Here is a 16,003-nt window from a genome sequence, read left to right as displayed (position 1 = left end):
TGGATTTCGGGATCCGGCAGCGGCTCTGCAATGGGAGGGGATTACACACACCAGCAAAAGCGGACCCTCCCCGCTGCCCTCCTGTCCCGGGGGGCTCAGGGGCGACCCAAAGGTTGGGCAGAGGCTGGGAGCAGCCGGGACGCGGCCCAACACGCACCGTGGCCGCGGGGACCGGCCGCACGCACCGCGCTGCGGCCGGCTGCCAGAGCCGATTAGCTCAAGCCCGGCATGGCCGCAGCATGTCAGAGCCAGGAGGTTGGGAAACGGCGTGGGGAACTCAAGAGCCGGAGCTGCCTACGTGCTCCCCGCCTCGGCTCGGCGGCTGCCGTGCGGCGGACGAGGAGCCCTGAGCGCCTGCGTGCTGTGTGGGGGGAGCGCGGTGCGCGGCCCATGCCAAGCCGTGCCGAGCCCCGGGCGGGCGGGGTCAGGGACCGCGCTTGTTTGCAGCCAGGAAAACCACATAATTTGCTGATACCTCAGCTCGGCGTGACTGTAAATCGTCACTTTGCACACGCAGAGGGAGAGGGACACGGGGGCGAATCCGTTCCCAGGGCTGGAAACATCCCTGGTGCACCAGCAGAGGGGCCGCGGGCGCTGGCGTTCGGTGCTGAAGCGAGAGGATTTCTGTCATCTCCATCCCCCGCTTTGCAGCCGCTCACCGTAGACAGAGAGGCTGAAGGACTGATCGTCCACCAGCGCCGGGTGCAGTTTAATCCGAGCCCCGTAGACCCCGCTGTCGCCCCGCTCCAGGGCCCTGATCTTCAGCGCCGTCTCGTTGAACATCTCCAGCCGGTCCTTGAACCGGTCCTTGGGGTCTGGGCGCTCGAAGCCGCTGGGGCCGAACTCTGCCACTTGAATGGTGGCACCGGCGCCGGCTGAGAAGCTCCACTCGATCTCCTTCACCGTCTTGTTGTGGGGCAGAGCCGGGGAGAGCAGCACGGACCCCCCCAGGACGCCATTCACCTGCTGGGGCTGCGCCCAGGCTTGGGGTAATTGAGCATCAGAAACACGGCGTGGAAGAGAAGTCAAGGGAGCTCCCATGAGCTGCCCCATCCCCAGGGCTGCAGGGTGATGGGGGACCCCAAAACCACCTGCAGCGGGGGATCTGGCTGCTGGGGCAGGAGAAGCTGGCCGCAGCCCGGTGGGACGCTGCAGCTGACCCGAGCCCCCCGTCCCCCTCGCAGGCACCTCCGCCCTCGCCCTTCACCCACCTGCAAAGCCGACGGCTGCAGCCAGCAAAGCCCCCCCGAGAAGGCCGACGCGGCGCCTGCCTGTGCTTCGATCCTCACTGCGTTCTCGCACAGTGGGAAATGAAAGCGCAAAGCTGGGGGGTTCCGCGTTCACACCCGGCGCCTCTAGAAGAGCAGCCCCGCCACAATTTCACACCTTGCTCACCTCCGCCAGCCCGCAGCTCAGCAAGCCCTTCCTTCACCTCCTGCCTCACGACCTGTGCCGCTGTCCCCGCGTTAGCGGGGTCAGAGCGACAAGGAGGGGACGCTGCGTTGCCACCCGCCGTGCCCCCCTGCCGCCGTGCCCCCCAGGCGTGGACCCTGTCAGACAGGGAAGGGGGGGAGCGGCGACTCGGGCTGAGAAGGGACGTCCCCGCGCCAGAACCGGGCGAGCCCCGTAGCTCTGGGGATGCCAAGCTGGTGTCACCCCCCCCTCAGCCAGGCCTCGGCAGCGTGGGTGAGCGAGGGGGGTCCTGGGCGTTGCCGTCCCAGCGGCGATGACGAAGCCTGCTCGGAGCGCAGGCTCGGCTCAGCCCTGCAAGCAGCATTGTATCCTGGGGGGGGACAGCTCAGGGCCGGATCCAGCCTGCCATGCCCCAGCCTCTCCCGGCTGCCAGGCAGCCACGTTCAGGCCGCCCGGTGTCACCTCGCGGCCGGTGGACCCCAGCCAGCGGTGCCGGCAGCTGCCAGACTCTACGCGCCCTGGGCTCGGCTGGCAGGCGAGGAGCAGGAGCTGTGCCCGGTCAGGCTGCACCCCTCGCTTCAGCTCCCAAAACGGGTGTGAAGGCGTCGCGGCCGAGGCACTGCTGCACGTTTTCCTTGCCCAGCATGCGGTTGTTTGTCTCCCTGCAGGTGAGAACCCGAGGACAGAGGGGTGCAGGGGTTTCCCCACTGCTCCCAGTAAATCACATCCCCTGGATGCAGAAGGATGCGCCCGTGTGGCCTTCCAGCAGAGGGAAGTGTGGCCTCAGGAAAAGACCCAGCGACAGACACGGCTACTCGTCACCCGCCGCAGACAGAAAACACATTATTTTGTAGGGCTCTTGCAGGTCCCACGGGGCTGCACCAGCCCGGGGCCTCGCCTTCAGCCCCCACTCCATGGGGAACCCCCCTTGCAGCCGCCCCGTTACCACCCTGCCCCAGTGCAGGGTAGGGATCTCACCCCACACACCCGGGACCAGCCCCAGCGCTGCCATCTCACGCTCCCGTGGGACACTGATCCCCCCCGCAAGCTGACGCCAGCTCCCGTTGCCCTCCAGCACACGCTGGTGACCGAAAAACCCCCATTTAAACCAGAAGGGCCTCAGCAGGCAGCATAAACCAGGGGTGCCCAGGCCTCCCACAGCCACGGCCTGGGCTCAACCTGCCAGTGCCGGGGCCGAGTCCTGATTTTGATGCTCTGCAAGGGGCAGAGGCAGCCAAACTCACAGTAGTTAAGACCCTTTTGCTCCTCAGAAAAAGAGCTGCCGACACTGTTAAAGCACCAAGGGCTGCTGAGGGTACCTCCTGCACGCAGCAAGTGCCCCTGCCGCGAAAGCGCGTGCTATGAAATAGGCCACTGCTCCTGAAACGGCTGCTAGAGGGGGCGGAGAATGCAGGGAAAAGAGAAAAATGGTGTTTTATTATTTATCACCAACGGTTAGGGACAGGGATTCACTCTTACGGAGCGCTCCCTCCCGGGGCCAGGCCCGCAGTAACACCATTTAGCACTTTGCGAGCAGTTTCTTCCCCGGGAAAACCCCACAGCGCCCGGCAAACCCCATCCCGCCCCTCCCTGCCTCTGCTCCCACGGCTCTGGGGCGCGGGCCCGGCTGCTGGGGGCTCAGCCGTGCCCTCGGGGCTGCCCTCGCCGGGGCTGCGCGGCACCGCGCCGGGAGGAGACCCCGGGCCGGGAGGAGACCCCCGGGCCGGGGGCATGCGGGGTGCGTGTGGGTGAGGCTGCAGATGGGGGGGCCCCTGCTCTGGCTGCTGCCCCCCCCAGCCAGGGAGCGGAACAGGCTTACGGGGGTAGCAGCCCCCCCAGTGCCCCCCAGCCTTGGGTCCCCGCAGCGGCCCCGGGCTCAGGCCCCAACCCCCGCCCCCAGCCCCAGGCCTCCCCTCCGAGCCCCGGGGCCCAGCCCTGCCTGGGCCCCCCAGCACCCCGGGGGCCTCCGGCCCCCCCGGCCCGTGCCCTCAGGCCCCACCAAGGGCCCCTCCACCCCCAGCTCCACGCCCCCCCCGGCCCCAGACTCCCGGGGCCCCCCGGGACCCCCCACCGCCCCCCACGGCCTGGCTGCCGCCGGGCGCCGACTGATGACGCACGAAGCGGCGCCACGCTCGGCAAAGCCGCGCCTCGTTCTCACCTGCAGGCGCCACCACCCAAATCTCGCGGGATTCCCGAGGCTATAAATAGCCCCGCTGTGGGGCAGGGCCCTCAGTGCCCGCCCAGGCCGGGGCGCGGCGGGGCGGGGGCGTGGCGGGCCAGGCCTGGGCTAAAGGTCCGGGGGCTAAAGGTCCCGGGGCGGCTCGGGAGAGCCAGGGCAGTTGCCCTGAAAGGGCAAGGCCGAGGCCTGTGAGGGCTGAGCCGTGCTCGTGAGGCCTGTGAAGGCCAAGGCCTGGTGCTGAGACCTGCTCCTGAGGCCTGCTCCTGCGGCCTGCGAGGGCCGAGGCCTGGCGCCGAGGCCTGTGGGGGCTGAGGCCTGTGAAGGCCAAGGCCTGGCACCGAGGCCTGCTCCTGAGGCCTGCGAGGGCCGAGGCCTGGCGCCGAGGCGGCAGTCCCAGCCCCTCGTACCTCCTCTCTGCTCCAAGCAGCCGTCCTGCTCGGGGCAGGCCCGGTGGGGTGCTGCTGTGTCAGGCTGTCCCGCGCTCGCTGCCCTCGTGATTCGCCCCTGGGGCCGGCCAGGGCCGCCCTGGCCCTGCGAGAGCCCGGGGCAGGTGGGGAACTGGGGCCTGTAGGCAGCACCTGCCTGTCCCCTGCCTGTAACCTGGGCTTTGCTTCGCCGCTTCCTGCGTCTGCCCGCTCCGGGGGCGGCTGCTGATGCCAAGCGCCGGGCTGGGGTGCTGGGGTTAACTCCCGCTTTCCTGTCCTTCTGCTGTGCCGGCAAATTCAGGGAAACCTCAGCCCTCCGTCTTTTTTCTCTCCAAGAGCTCGTGATTTATTAGGAACAAAACCAAATTATATTTTATCACCAGCCTGGGTAACAGAGGGCTGAAAGATTAAATTCCAGCATGACAGCCGGCGGCGAGGGAAGGGACGGGAATCGTATCTCTGGTTACAGCGTGTTATTATCGGGCGCTGGGCTCTGAGAGACAAATTACGGTTTTCTTGAGGGAATCTTTCCCTTTTTTTTTTGGAACCTTCTGCAGCTGTCAGGGTGACTTGGAGTTAAATTGCGGCTGCCCGTACCCCCAGGTCATCGAGCTCCAGGCTGTGGGGTTGTTTCTCCGCCTGCCCGGCCATTTTGCTGGCAGGGGGTGGATTTTGGAGAAAATCCTGGTACCCGAGGGTGGGTACCAGAGGGTGGGTACGTGGTGGTCCCTGGGGGTTCCTCCCGCCCCCAAATGCGGGGACGAGGGCCCTGCCGAGGCCGCGAGGGAAGGGAAGCGGGGGGGAAGAACAAGGCGAGAGATTTCTGTGCCGCTGCGAGGAGGCGGCGAGCCTGCCGCCGTCCTGGGGAATAAATTAGAATACATCTCGGGAATAAATTAGCCGGATGGCGAGGAGGGGAGATTTGTTTCCTGGGGAAAGGAGGCCGCCGCCGTAGCAAGGTAGAGGCACCTCCGGGGCTGGGAGCTGGGGGCTGAGCCGGTCTCTTTGAAGCTGCCTGGCTTGGCTCGTGCGCGCGGCGACGTTCCAGTCAGAGGGGTTACGGACGGAGAAGAAACTTAATGTCTCTCCCTTCCTCCGTGTCCATCCATCCGTCTATCCGTGCTTCCATCTCCCCGCTCCTCGCTCCAGCAAAAGCCATTAAGAATGACAAAGCACCTTTTTTGTTTTAAAGATGGGTCCCCGGGAGCAGCAGGCAAATTGCTTGGTTCATGCATAATAAACCAGGCGTGGAAACGCACCAAGTAATAGGCTACATTTGTAGGGAAACAAAATCGTTAAGCGAGCCTGTTTGCAGGGTTTTCTGGAAAAAAAAAAAATATAAAATAACGCCAGGCTGGGTGTGGAGGGGCTGGCAAACCTCCCCGGCCCCTCCTGGCATCGGCTCCGGCTAAAAGCTTTGGCGAAAGAGGTCACGGAGCCCGGCGCGCATCCTGCCGACCCCTCGGTCGGGGTCTGCGGGGCCGGTGGGACCCCCAGCCCGCTGCCCCGTGGCCACACCGGGGCTGGGAGCCGGGGCAAACGCCACCAAGGTTCGAGTGCTGCCCTGCGCTGGGCACGGGGAAGGGGCTCGGCCCTGCCCGGGCAGCGGCAGCGCCCGCGTCCCAAACCCGCTGGCCCTGCCAGTGCCGGGTCCCCCAACCGGGTCCCCCAAGACCCCTGCCAGCTCCAGGTCCCCCAACCGTGTCCCCCAAGACCCCTGCCAGCGCCGGGTCGCCCCAGGCCTTGCAGACCCCCCCCGCCCCAAGCTGCTCTGTCCCACGGGGGGTGGCTTGCATCCGCCCCGTCAGGGTGCTCCTGCAGAACAAAAGGCGACCCGCAGCCCCTTTTTTAACATTTATATTTATATATATATATATAAAAAAATTAAATATATATAATATATCGTGTTTAAGACTAAAAATATAGTACATAATATTTAAAAAAAAAAAAGGAAAATGAAAAATAAAAAATGGGAGGGATCACAGATACGTGTCTCTAGGGGTCTAAAACAGCCTGTGCCAAGGAAGGGACCCGCTCGCCCGGTGCCGGGGGGCTCAGCCGTGGCCTGGGGGGCCCCGTTCCCACCCCGGGGGGGGGCAGTTTTAATTTAAAGCTTCGGCTTTGCTTCGCGGCACTGGGGATGGCTGGGGCGGGACGCCCAGCCCGCGCTGCCGCGGTGGCTATTGCTATCGAGGTGGGGGTGCAGCACCTGGGGCAGGAGCCCCCCACCCCGAGATGGGGCTGTCCCCGGGACGGGGGGGCACGGGGCGAGGAGGGGGTGTCGGGGTGGGGGGCACATCAGGCACCGTTGCGAGAAATGGCACAGTCCCGCGGTCGGAGGCTCAGGCTGGGCGCGGGCTCAGCACCTTCCAGGGTTTGGCCCATCCTGACAGTACCTTTGGGGGGGCCAGGGGGAAGGGAGGGGGGCGTGGGACCCCCCCCGGCCCTGCCGCCGGGGCTGCGTTGGCTGCGCGGCTCTGCCAGCCCCTTCCCAAACCCTCCCGGCAGCCCTTGCAAATCGTACCTGCTCGCGACAGGGCCGGAGCAGCCCGCCGGGATGGGGACCCCAGCACGCGTCCCCCTCCCTGGGGCAGGCCCCGCGGGCTGGGCGCACGCGGGAGGCATTTCGTACCGAATCCCGGGGGGCACCGGGACAGCAACGTGGCCGGGAAGGGCTCCCCAGCCAAAACCCACCCTCCAAAACTCATCGCACCCCAGTGAGACCCCCGTCCCCCAGCTCCTGAGCCAGCGTCCGGGTGAGCGTGATCGCTGCGGGCAGCAAAACCGGGACCCCCATCGCCCCGGCTGCCCAGTGCTCCCAGTGCTCCCAGTCCCCGGAGCCGGGGGCACCGGCCGAGCTCCGGCTCCCGGCTGGTTTGGTTTACAGCGGCTCAAAACATTCTCCAAACCCTCGGAGCCTGGGTGGGAGCGTGCTGGGGATGGCGGAGCGGTCACGCTTGCTGGTGGCTGGGGGGGTGCTCGCACCCCCTATATTCACCGTTATATACATTCATGAGAGGGACCCCACACCCCCACGCCGGCAGCGGTGGTGGGATGGAGCCGGCCGGTCCGACGAGGTGTTGCTCGGGGTGTTGCTCGGGGTCAGGCTGACGACAGCGGGACGGACGCCCACCACTGCCTGGCCCGCCGGTACGAGTGTGCGTATGGGGGGGGACATGCGGATGCCGGGGGTCTGCTGCTCGCCGGGCCCGATCCTCTGGGACCCCCGGGGCACCCCCGGCTCTGAGGGTGGGCGCGGGGGCTGTCGGCAGGTGGGACGGATGGGGAAAGGGGGGAGCCGGCCCCGAGCGGGGGCTGTCCCCGAAGTCAAGGCATAGGGAATGGGAACGGGCTGGGACGGGGCTTTTTTTGGGCGAAAAATGAAACGGGGCGTTGCGTATATGTATGTACATACAGACACGTATATACGCACATATAGCACCTCCCTGCTGCCTCGCACAGGGGTCTGGACGGGATGGGGGGGGTCTGGGGGCAGCTCGTGTGCAGCCCCTCGCTCCTGCAGAGGGAGGGAGAGGCGGGTGCTGGCTCGGGCGCGCTGGGGACCCATCGGGGAGGGACCCGGCCCCGCGGCGCTCGAGGCGGGGATCCGGAGCGGCGGGAGAGCGGCGGCTGCAGAGCCGGCCCCCGACAGCCGCGCGGGCCCGCACGCACCCGCTGAGGCGGGGCGGGATGGGGGGGACGGGGCGGGCACGGCGGGGGGGACGCCCCCCAACCCTCTCCCTCCCCCGGGAAGGTACCGGAGAGAACGAACGGAACGCATGGAAGCTCGAAGAGGCTCGGGGCACGTCGCCAGCGAAGCCCGGTGGGGTGGCACGGCACGTGGAGTCCAGCCGCCGGAGGAGAAGCGGGGCAGGAGGGTCAGGATGAGCCCCTGAATATCAGGGGACAGTTGTGAGGTACCTGCGGACCCCCGCTGCCTGCGCCCCCCTCCTCCGGCGCCGCCGCCAGCCCCTGCCCGCCCTAGACGTGCGTCTGCATCCGCTGCTGGAAGCGCTGCCCGTAGTCCGAGTGCTGGGAGGTGTAGGAGAAGCGGGTGGCACTGGCGTACTTGCCCATGGGGTCGTAGGCGTCGTAGGGCGCCCGGTCCAGGCTGGGGGGCTGGCCGTACCCCAGGCGGTACGTGGCATAACCGGCGCCGGCCGGGAAGGCGGCGTGACCCCCGTAGTTCTCGTAGGAGAGCTGGCTCGCCGTCTCGCCGCCCGCCGTGCCGGGAGGGGGTCCGGGACCCGGCGCCGCCTCGGCGTTGTAGTCGGACGCGGGGCCGCGGCTGTAGGTGTTGAGCTGAGCGTAGCCGCTGGAGTGGGAGAGGCGGGAGGGCGGGCGGGTGTCGTAGCGCGCCGGGCCGGGGTTGCGGTAGTCGGCGTAGAGGACGGTGCGGGAGGACGGGCGGTCCTCGTGGGCGCGGACGTTGTAGTAGCCATTAGTGGGGTCCTGCGAGGAGAGGGGGGCAGTGGGGGGGATGCGCTGAGCCTGGCGGGGCTCCGCAAGGAGAGGGCCCATGGGTCCCAGCCCTGTCCCCTCTGCTGAGCATCCCGCAGCCGCCCGGCTCGGGACAAAGCCGGGACCTGCCCCTCTTTTACGCCCCACGCGCCCCGGCACCGTCACCGGACCTTGAGCTCGTACTCCTCGCGGGTGTCGATGGTGTCACAGCGAAGGTCCTGCTTCAAGTCCACGTCGTCCTTGAACGACTGCAGGAGACGGGGGGAGAGACGGGCTCATTCCTCTCAGGTCCGACCCATCCCGGCGCGGGGTGGGGAAGGATGCTGCGGGGTGACCCCCCGGCGCGGGGCGTCCCTTACCGAGTAGATGGCTTTCATGACGCGGGTGGCCGTGGAGACGCTGGCCGTGTCCTCCTCACGATCCGCGTGCAGCGTCAGGGGCTCCCTGTTCACCGTCTCCACCTTGATGTCCAGCTTGCGCAGGGTGACGTCCTTGCGGCCTGGGGACAGGCGGGACCGGGGATGGAGGTGCCCACCGGCAGCATCCTCCCCGTCCTGCCCCGTGGGTGCCATACCCACCGTGGGTAGCACCCACGTGCCCCTCTGCCATGGCTGCAGACCCCCCGTGCCCCCCACTCACTTCCTTTCCGGCGCCGGTAGAGGAAGCAGGCGAGCGCCACGAGGAAGCTGATGACGAGGATGCTGGCCCCAATGGTGGCACCGGCGATGATGCCCACGGGCAGGACCTCTACAGGAGACGGGGAGATGTTAGCTGGGGACAGGGGACGGGGACACTGCCAGGAGGCGGCCGTGACGGGAGGGCCGCCCGGCTGCGGTGCCGTGTCGGCGCTACCTTTCTCCTCCAGCTGGATGATGGCGGTGCCCGGCCCGAAGCTGTTCCAGGCTGTGCAGTTGTAGCGGGTCTGGAAGTCGGCGTCCATGACGTTGTTGATGGTGAGGGTGGAGAGGACCCCGCTGCCTGTGTTAGTCCGCTCCACCGTGTACCGCTCCAGCGTCCCTGCCTCCAAAATGTTCTCCTTCCAGGCCCACGCCTGGCCCCGCCGGGGTGGGGGAGAGGGGGCTGCGTCAGCACCCGCAGCTCGGCGTCGTCCCCAGCACCCCCCCGGCAGCCCTGGCCCCCCGCCGCGGCACTCACGATGCGGTCCGGGTGCGGCGTGCTGCCGATGAAACACTCCACCTTGCCGCGGTCCCCGCGCACCGCGTACTGCACGGCCTCGCTGGAGATGATGGGGGGTCCTGCGGGAGGCGAGGCGGGGCTTGACCAAAACCCCAGGTAGCGGGGGGGGGGGCACGCCGCGCCGCAGGTACCGCTCGTCACGGGCATCGCAACCGCGCCAACCCACCCGTGTCCTGGGGCAGGGTCTGGCGCGGGGCGCGGCACTCACCGTTGACCAAAAGGGTGACCTCACGCTCGCCCACGCCGATGCGGGGGACGATGGCTTTGCAGATGTACTGCCCTGCGTCGGCTTGCGTGACGGACTTCAGGTACAGCTGGTTGCTGTTGCTCAGGACCTGGGTGCAAGCACCACGGGGGCATCAGGGAGGGGGCACGAGACCCCCCCCCCCGGACCACCCCCCGCAGCCCGGCCGCCAGACCCTACCATGTTGGACTCCTTTTTGGTCCAGGTGAGGGTCAGCGGCGGGTTGCCGGACCACACGCACGTCAGCGTCACGTCGGAGCCGATGTCCGTGACGGTGGGTTTGGGGTCCACCACGATCCGAGGGGCAACTAGAGAGGTGGGGGAGAGGGTGAGGAGCAGAGTCGCGGAGGGGCCGGCAGCCGCCCGGGCGTGCTGGGGGGGCTTGGGCCGGGGGCTGCTCCACTCACAGTGCACGTCCACCAGCGTGCTGACGTTGGTGCTGCCGATGTCGTTGTGCACCTCGCAGGAGACGGGCTCCGTGAAGAAGGTGTAATCCACCTGCGTGTCGTACTTGTTCTCCTTGGCGTCCTCGATGATCACCCCCCCCCTTGGCCCACCTGGTGGGGGGCAGAGACCCGAGGCGGGCGCGTTCAGGGGGTGCAGGACCCCCATGGCCCCGTCTGCCCCCCCCGTCCCCATACGATGGCAAAGCCAAGCCAGGGGAGCGACCTCCCGGGGTCCCCGCGCCCCTCACCTGTAGCCTTTGATCTCGGGGTTGGCGGTTGCCATGCAGGTGAACACGACCCTCTCGCCCTCCTGCACCGTCTGGGGCTGGATGGACAGGGTGACAGTCGGGGGATCTGCGGGAGGGCGGACGGAGCCGTCACCGGTGCTGGCACGGGGGCAGCGTGGCAGAGGGAGCGGGGACGAAGGGCCAATCCCCCTGCCCAGCGCTGCCCGGGCTGCCTGCATCGCCCCCTCCCCACGCTGCCACCCAGGGCATGGCCCGCGGTGCGGGAGATCCCAAAAGTTCTGGTGCTTGCTGTGGGCACCCAGCATCCCTGCCTGGCCTGGGTGCTCGCTGTGGGTGCCCTGCATCCCTGCCTGGCCTGGGTGCTCACTGTGGGTGCCAGCATCCCTGCCTGGTGTGGGTGCTCACTGTGGGTGCCAGCATCCCTGCCTGGTGTGGGTGCTCGCTGTGGGTACCCTGCATCCCTTCTCGGTGTGGGTGCTCGCTGTGGGTGCCAGCATCCCTGCCTGGTGTGGGTGCTCATCATGGGTGCCCAGCATCCCTGCCTGGTGTGGATGCTCACCATGGGTGCCCAGCATCCCTGCCTGGTGTGGGTGCTCACCATGGGTGCCCAGCATCCCTGCCTGGTGTGGGTGCTCGCTGTGGGCACCCACATCCCCGCCCGGCGTGGGTGCCAGTGGTGGATGCTGGCATGGGTGCCGGCGTGGGTGCCGGCGGTGGGTGCCAGTGGTGGGTGCCGACGGTGGGTGCCGGTGGTGGGTGCCGGCGTGGGTGCTGGCGTGGGTGCCGACGGTGGGTGCCGGCGGTGGGTGCTGTGGTGGGTGCCAGTGGTGGGTGCCGGCGTGGGTGCCGGCGGTGGGTGCCGACGGTGGGTGCCGGCGGTGGGTGCTGTGGTGGGTGCCAGTGGTGGGTGCCGGTGGTGGGTGCCGATGGTGGGTGCCGGTGGTGGGTGCCGGCGTGGGTGCCGGCGGTGGGTGCCGTGGTGGGTGCCGTGGTGGGTGCCAGCGGTGGGTGCCGGCGTGGGTGCCAGGCCCCGCAGGGCAGAGCCTTCCCGCGGCAGCCACTGGAGGTCGGTGTTCACCACCGAGTCCCAGCCCGGCCTCCCACCTCCAGCCTGGCACCGGCCGGGTGGGAGTGGGCGAATCCCCCCATGGGCACGGCCCCTCTGCAGCCACCTGGCCACAGCCACGGGGCTGGGCTCCCCCGGGCACCCCACCATGCCCCGGTACCCCGAGAACTCGCCCTCAGCTCCCTGCCCCGGCTACACCCCGGCACCGCCGACGCGCAGGGAACGTCCCTCCCGCCTCCGGCCCCGACTCACGGTGAACGTTGAGCTTGACGAAGGTCTCCTTGCCTGCCGGGATGGCATCGTTGGCGCTGCGGCAGGAGAACACCCGCCCGATGTCGAGGTCGGTTGGGTTGATGGCGAGCTGGCTGGTGGTTGTCTCCCGCTTGCCGTCGGGCAACACCTCCTGCGGGGGAGAGGGGATGGTCCCGGTCGGCTCCCCGCGCCGCGCTGGCACGCTGAGGCACGGCGCGGGGCAGAGGGGATGGGCGCGGGGTCCCGGCGTGTCCCCGTACCGTGCTGGTGACGGCTCCGTCCTGCTGGAGCCCGTCCCGGTACCAGACGATGGTGGCCGCCGGCTTGGCGCTGCGTGCCCGGCAAGTCAGGTTGTACGGCGTGCCCGCGCGCAGCAGGATCTCGGGTGCTCCGTCGATGGTGGGGTCCTCGGGGGGGACTGCGGAGGGGAGAGGGAACGCGGGGTGGGTGCCGGCTGCCTGGAGCCAGACCCTGCTCTGGGCCACGTGATGCTGAAAAATTGATGCTGAAAAATTGATGCTGAAAAATCGATGCTGCCCTGATAAAGGGAGGATGATCCCGGGCAGCGGAGGCAGCCCTCCTCCCCGCTGCCTGCAACGGCAGGCAGCATTTGACAGCGCCGCGTCAACCAGGCCGGTGCCGCCTGGGCATTAATCCCCTTTTAGATCAGGAGCGAAAGCCCCGCTACTGATTTACGAGGGCTGGGCCCTCGGGGAGAGGTAAAGGCACCGTTTGGCACCGGGATGGAAACCCTGTGGCGGCAGAAGCCAGGGCAGGAGGCTGGGGGGGGCTTGGGGAGGGGGGCTCGGGGGGGTGGTTCGTGCCAGTGTGCAGGGATGGATGCACTGGAACGGCCTCGGCTGGTGGCGAAGCGCCCCGGGAGCTGGCGGTAACGGTGGGAATGGGGACTGGGTGCCTGGCAGGGGAGTGTGGTTGTAGGACGGGCAGAGACAGGGGGTCCCCCCTGTATGAGGACCCCAATACCCACAGGAGCCTCCTCTGCCCGGGGACCCCCATGCTGGGGGGGACCCCCCTTCCCAGAGAACCCTCATGCCTGGGGACCCCTCTGCCTGGGGACCCCCATGCTGGGGGACCCCCTTCCCGGAGAACCCCCTGCCCGGGGACCCCCTGCGCTGCCCCAGCTGATCGCCACCCTGCGCAGGGGATGTGGGGGGACCCCGCTGAGCTTGGCAGGGGGTGGAGGAGCCCCTGGGTACCCCCGGCCTCGGCAGTGCCACCCCAAAGACCCCAGGGCAGGGCTGTTCCCACCGGCTCACGGCCCCCCAGGCCAAGCGCGGCCCCTTTGGGCTGGGGGTCCCTGGGGCCCGTCCCTGCCTGGGGGCGGGGGGAGATGCTCCAGCGGCCGCGGCGCGGGGAGAGCCACGCCGCTCGGTACCCCAGCCACATCTCCTGCTCACGCGCCTTTTATCTCTCGTCTTTCTAATGGGAATTTCAATGCCAGGGGAAGAAGGAGAAAGAGGGAAAAAAAAAATTAAGAAAAGCAAGAAATCCGTCCCAAAACCCCATTCATGCAACATTTCCGCTGCGGCTCCGGCATCTTCTTTGCTTTTTTTTTTTTTTTTACAAGACACAAAAGTCAGGGAAATCAAAGTTACTGCACTCGTAGGTCCCGTAACTCAGCCACGGTGTGAATATAGATTAAGGCATTAAAGATAATGGCACATCCAGGCTGCCGGAGGGAAGGGGGAGGGCGGCAGCGCAGGCAGCGACAGCCTTTCCCGCGCCTGCGAGCTGCCTGCGATGGCTCGGGGGACGCGGGGCGCGGCGGGGGGCGCGGTGGGGGGCTGCTTCCTTACTCAGCACGGTGAGCTTGGCCCGGCGGGACCGCAGCGCGGCCTCGGTGGCCTGGCACTCGTACACGGCGTCATCGGAGAGCTCGGCGTCGGTGATCTCCAGGTTGTACTGGCCCGAGTCGGCCGTGCCCACGATGCGGTAGCGCGGCCAGGCTGCGGGGACAGCACAGCGGGGTCAGCACGGAGGGGCCGGGGTTCACCCAAATTCTCCAGGGCCAGGGGGATGCTCCAGGGCCCCTTTTTCAGGGAGGAGAGGCCGGTGGGGAAGGGAACCCCCCGTTCACGGAGGGGTCCTGTCCCTTGGATACGGCCCGGGCAGACTGGGGGCTGCCAGCTTGCGGGCAGGTCTCTGCCTGCACCCCGTGCCAGCCCCAGCGGGGACACGGGCAGCTAGTGGGGACCGGGCGCACGCGGGATCCCTGCTGCACGCGGGATTGCCGGCACACGCAGGATCCCTGCTGCACGCGGGATCGCTGGCACACGCAGGATCCCTGCTGCATACAGGATCGCTGGGACATGCGGGATCCCTGCTGCACGCGGGATCGCCAGCACGTGCGGGATCCCTGCTGCACACGGGATCGCCGGCGCATGCGGGATCCCTGCTGCACACAGGATCACTGGCACATGCGGGATCCCTGCTGCACGCGGGATCGCCAGCACACGCGGGATCCCTGGCACACGCGGGATCCCTGGCACACGCGGGATCGCCGGCACACGCGGGATCCCTGCTGCACACGGGATCGCCGGCACACGCGGGATCCCTGCTGCACACGGGATCGCCGGCACACGCGGGTTCCCTGCTGCACACGGGATCGCCGGCACACGCGGGATCCCTGCTGCACACGGGATCGCCGGCACATGCGGGTTCCCTGCTGCACGCGGGATCCCATGTGCACATGGTGTGCTCAGTGCGTGCAGGGACCCCGGTGTGCGCAGGGACCCCGCTGCGTGCAGGGACCCCAGTGCACGCGGGAAGGAGCAGAGCGCGGGCACCTGGCCCCAGCCGGTGCTTCGGTGCTGGGGCACATGGCACCGGCTGTGGGAACGCTGCACAGAGCTGGGAAACGTGGCGGGGGGACGCGGCACTGCAGGGGATGTAGCACCAACAGCCGAGAGCCTCCCGCGCAGTGACAGCCCCTGCCCCGTGCGGTGATGCCCCCAGAGCCGCCCACCGCCCCGCGGGTACCTTTGAGCCCCTGCCCCATCCCCAGGGCGAGGCCGTCTTTGGTCCATTGCACGATCCCCGAGTAGTTGAGCACCACGCAGGAGAGGACGATCCTCTGGCCGGCCACCACCGTCTGGTCCTCCGGCTCCTCCACGAACCGCGTCTGCGCCGCTGGGGACAGAGGAGGGGGATCGACCAGGGCCCGGGACGCCCCGCAGGCCGGCAGCTGTGCCGGCAGCACCCGGTGCTCCGTCATGCTGGCGGCTCCAGCGCTGTGGAGCTGCCTCCAGCACGGCCACGCTGGGGCCCCCCAGGAGCTGCCCGCGGTCCCCGGAGATTTCAGAGGGGCTGCCAGGGATGCGGGCCCCCCCAGACCGGGCTCTGCCGTGCCCCCAAGCCCCCGCCCCGCGCAGCAGCCGGGATTGATCTCCGTGCCCCGGCACGGCTCCCGTCACGGGCCAGTGGGTATCGACCAGGACGCGGCGGGGGGGACGTGTGGGGTGTGCCAGCACGGGCGTCCCAGACACGTGTGTGTGCTGCTGGCACCGGGGCAGGGGATGGGGACCAGGACCCCGGGAGGGCGGCAGGCAGAGGGGCATCTTGGCGGAGGAGCTGCCTATCCCCCGGTGGTTTCCCCCCTTAAAAGCCTTTTTTCTAAAATATTCAAATTATTTCCGCCATGGCGCGGGAGAGGGGAAGGCAGAAATCCCTTCTGGGGATGAGCGAGCTGCGGATAACGAAGCCGCTAAGTCCCCAGCATGGCCTCCGCCTGCGTGGCCCGGCTGGGCCTGGCATGGCACAGCACGGCACGGCACAGCACGGCACGGCCGTGCTGCTCACGGGCTGCCCCATGCCCTTGCCACAGCCGTGCCGGGCACAGCCACAGCTCGGGCACCCCAACCCGCTCGGGTTTGTCCCCAGTTTGTGCTGCATCCCCAGAGAGCCGGGGGCTCCGGGCTCCCTCCTGCCTTTGATCCTGCAAACAAAAGCCCCTGACAGCTCCCGAAATCCCTGCACGGCGGCCAGGGCTGCTGCCTCCCTTCCCGGCAGCCCCCGCTCACGCCGGCCCCGAGGACGCTGCGGGGCCGAGGCG

At 68.3% G+C, this 16,003-nt stretch overlaps 1 protein-coding gene across 1 annotated transcript; it reads right to left on the bottom strand.

The window, feature by feature from the left end:
* Positions 1-7,998: 7,998 nt before the first annotated feature.
* Positions 7,999-15,166, bottom strand: KIRREL1 (kirre like nephrin family adhesion molecule 1). The gene is made up of 14 exons (XM_075724625.1): positions 14,932-15,166; positions 13,749-13,898; positions 12,192-12,349; positions 11,932-12,082; positions 10,612-10,719; positions 10,327-10,473; positions 10,100-10,227; positions 9,884-10,010; positions 9,634-9,734; positions 9,331-9,529; positions 9,118-9,225; positions 8,838-8,977; positions 8,649-8,726; positions 7,999-8,469 (listed from the first exon to the last, which is right to left on the bottom strand). Exons 1-14 carry the CDS (start codon positions 15,164-15,166, stop codon positions 7,999-8,001), a joined length of 2,301 nt encoding a protein of 766 aa, XP_075580740.1.
* Positions 15,167-16,003: the final 837 nt, after the last annotated feature.

The sequence above is a fragment of the Pelecanus crispus genome, chromosome 22 (genome assembly GCF_030463565.1).
Source record: "Pelecanus crispus isolate bPelCri1 chromosome 22, bPelCri1.pri, whole genome shotgun sequence".
In the NCBI taxonomy this organism is placed as follows: Eukaryota; Metazoa; Chordata; class Aves; order Pelecaniformes; family Pelecanidae; genus Pelecanus; species Pelecanus crispus.
Note: the sequence above shows the minus strand (reverse complement) of the source record. Positions and strands in the feature narration are given on the sequence as shown.

Coding starts and splice junctions, on each gene's coding strand:
- KIRREL1 (XM_075724625.1), bottom strand. CDS start 15,166: ATGACGGAGCACCGGGTGCTGCCGGCACAGCTGCCGGCCTGCGGGGCG. Junction 12,350..13,748: donor GGCCAAGCTCACCGTGCTGA/GTAAGGAAGCAG, acceptor TCCCCTCCGCAG/TCCCCCCCGAGGACCCCACC. Junction 9,530..9,633: donor CGCCGCACCCGGACCGCATC/GTGAGTGCCGCG, acceptor CGGCGGGGCCAG/GCGTGGGCCTGGAAGGAGAA.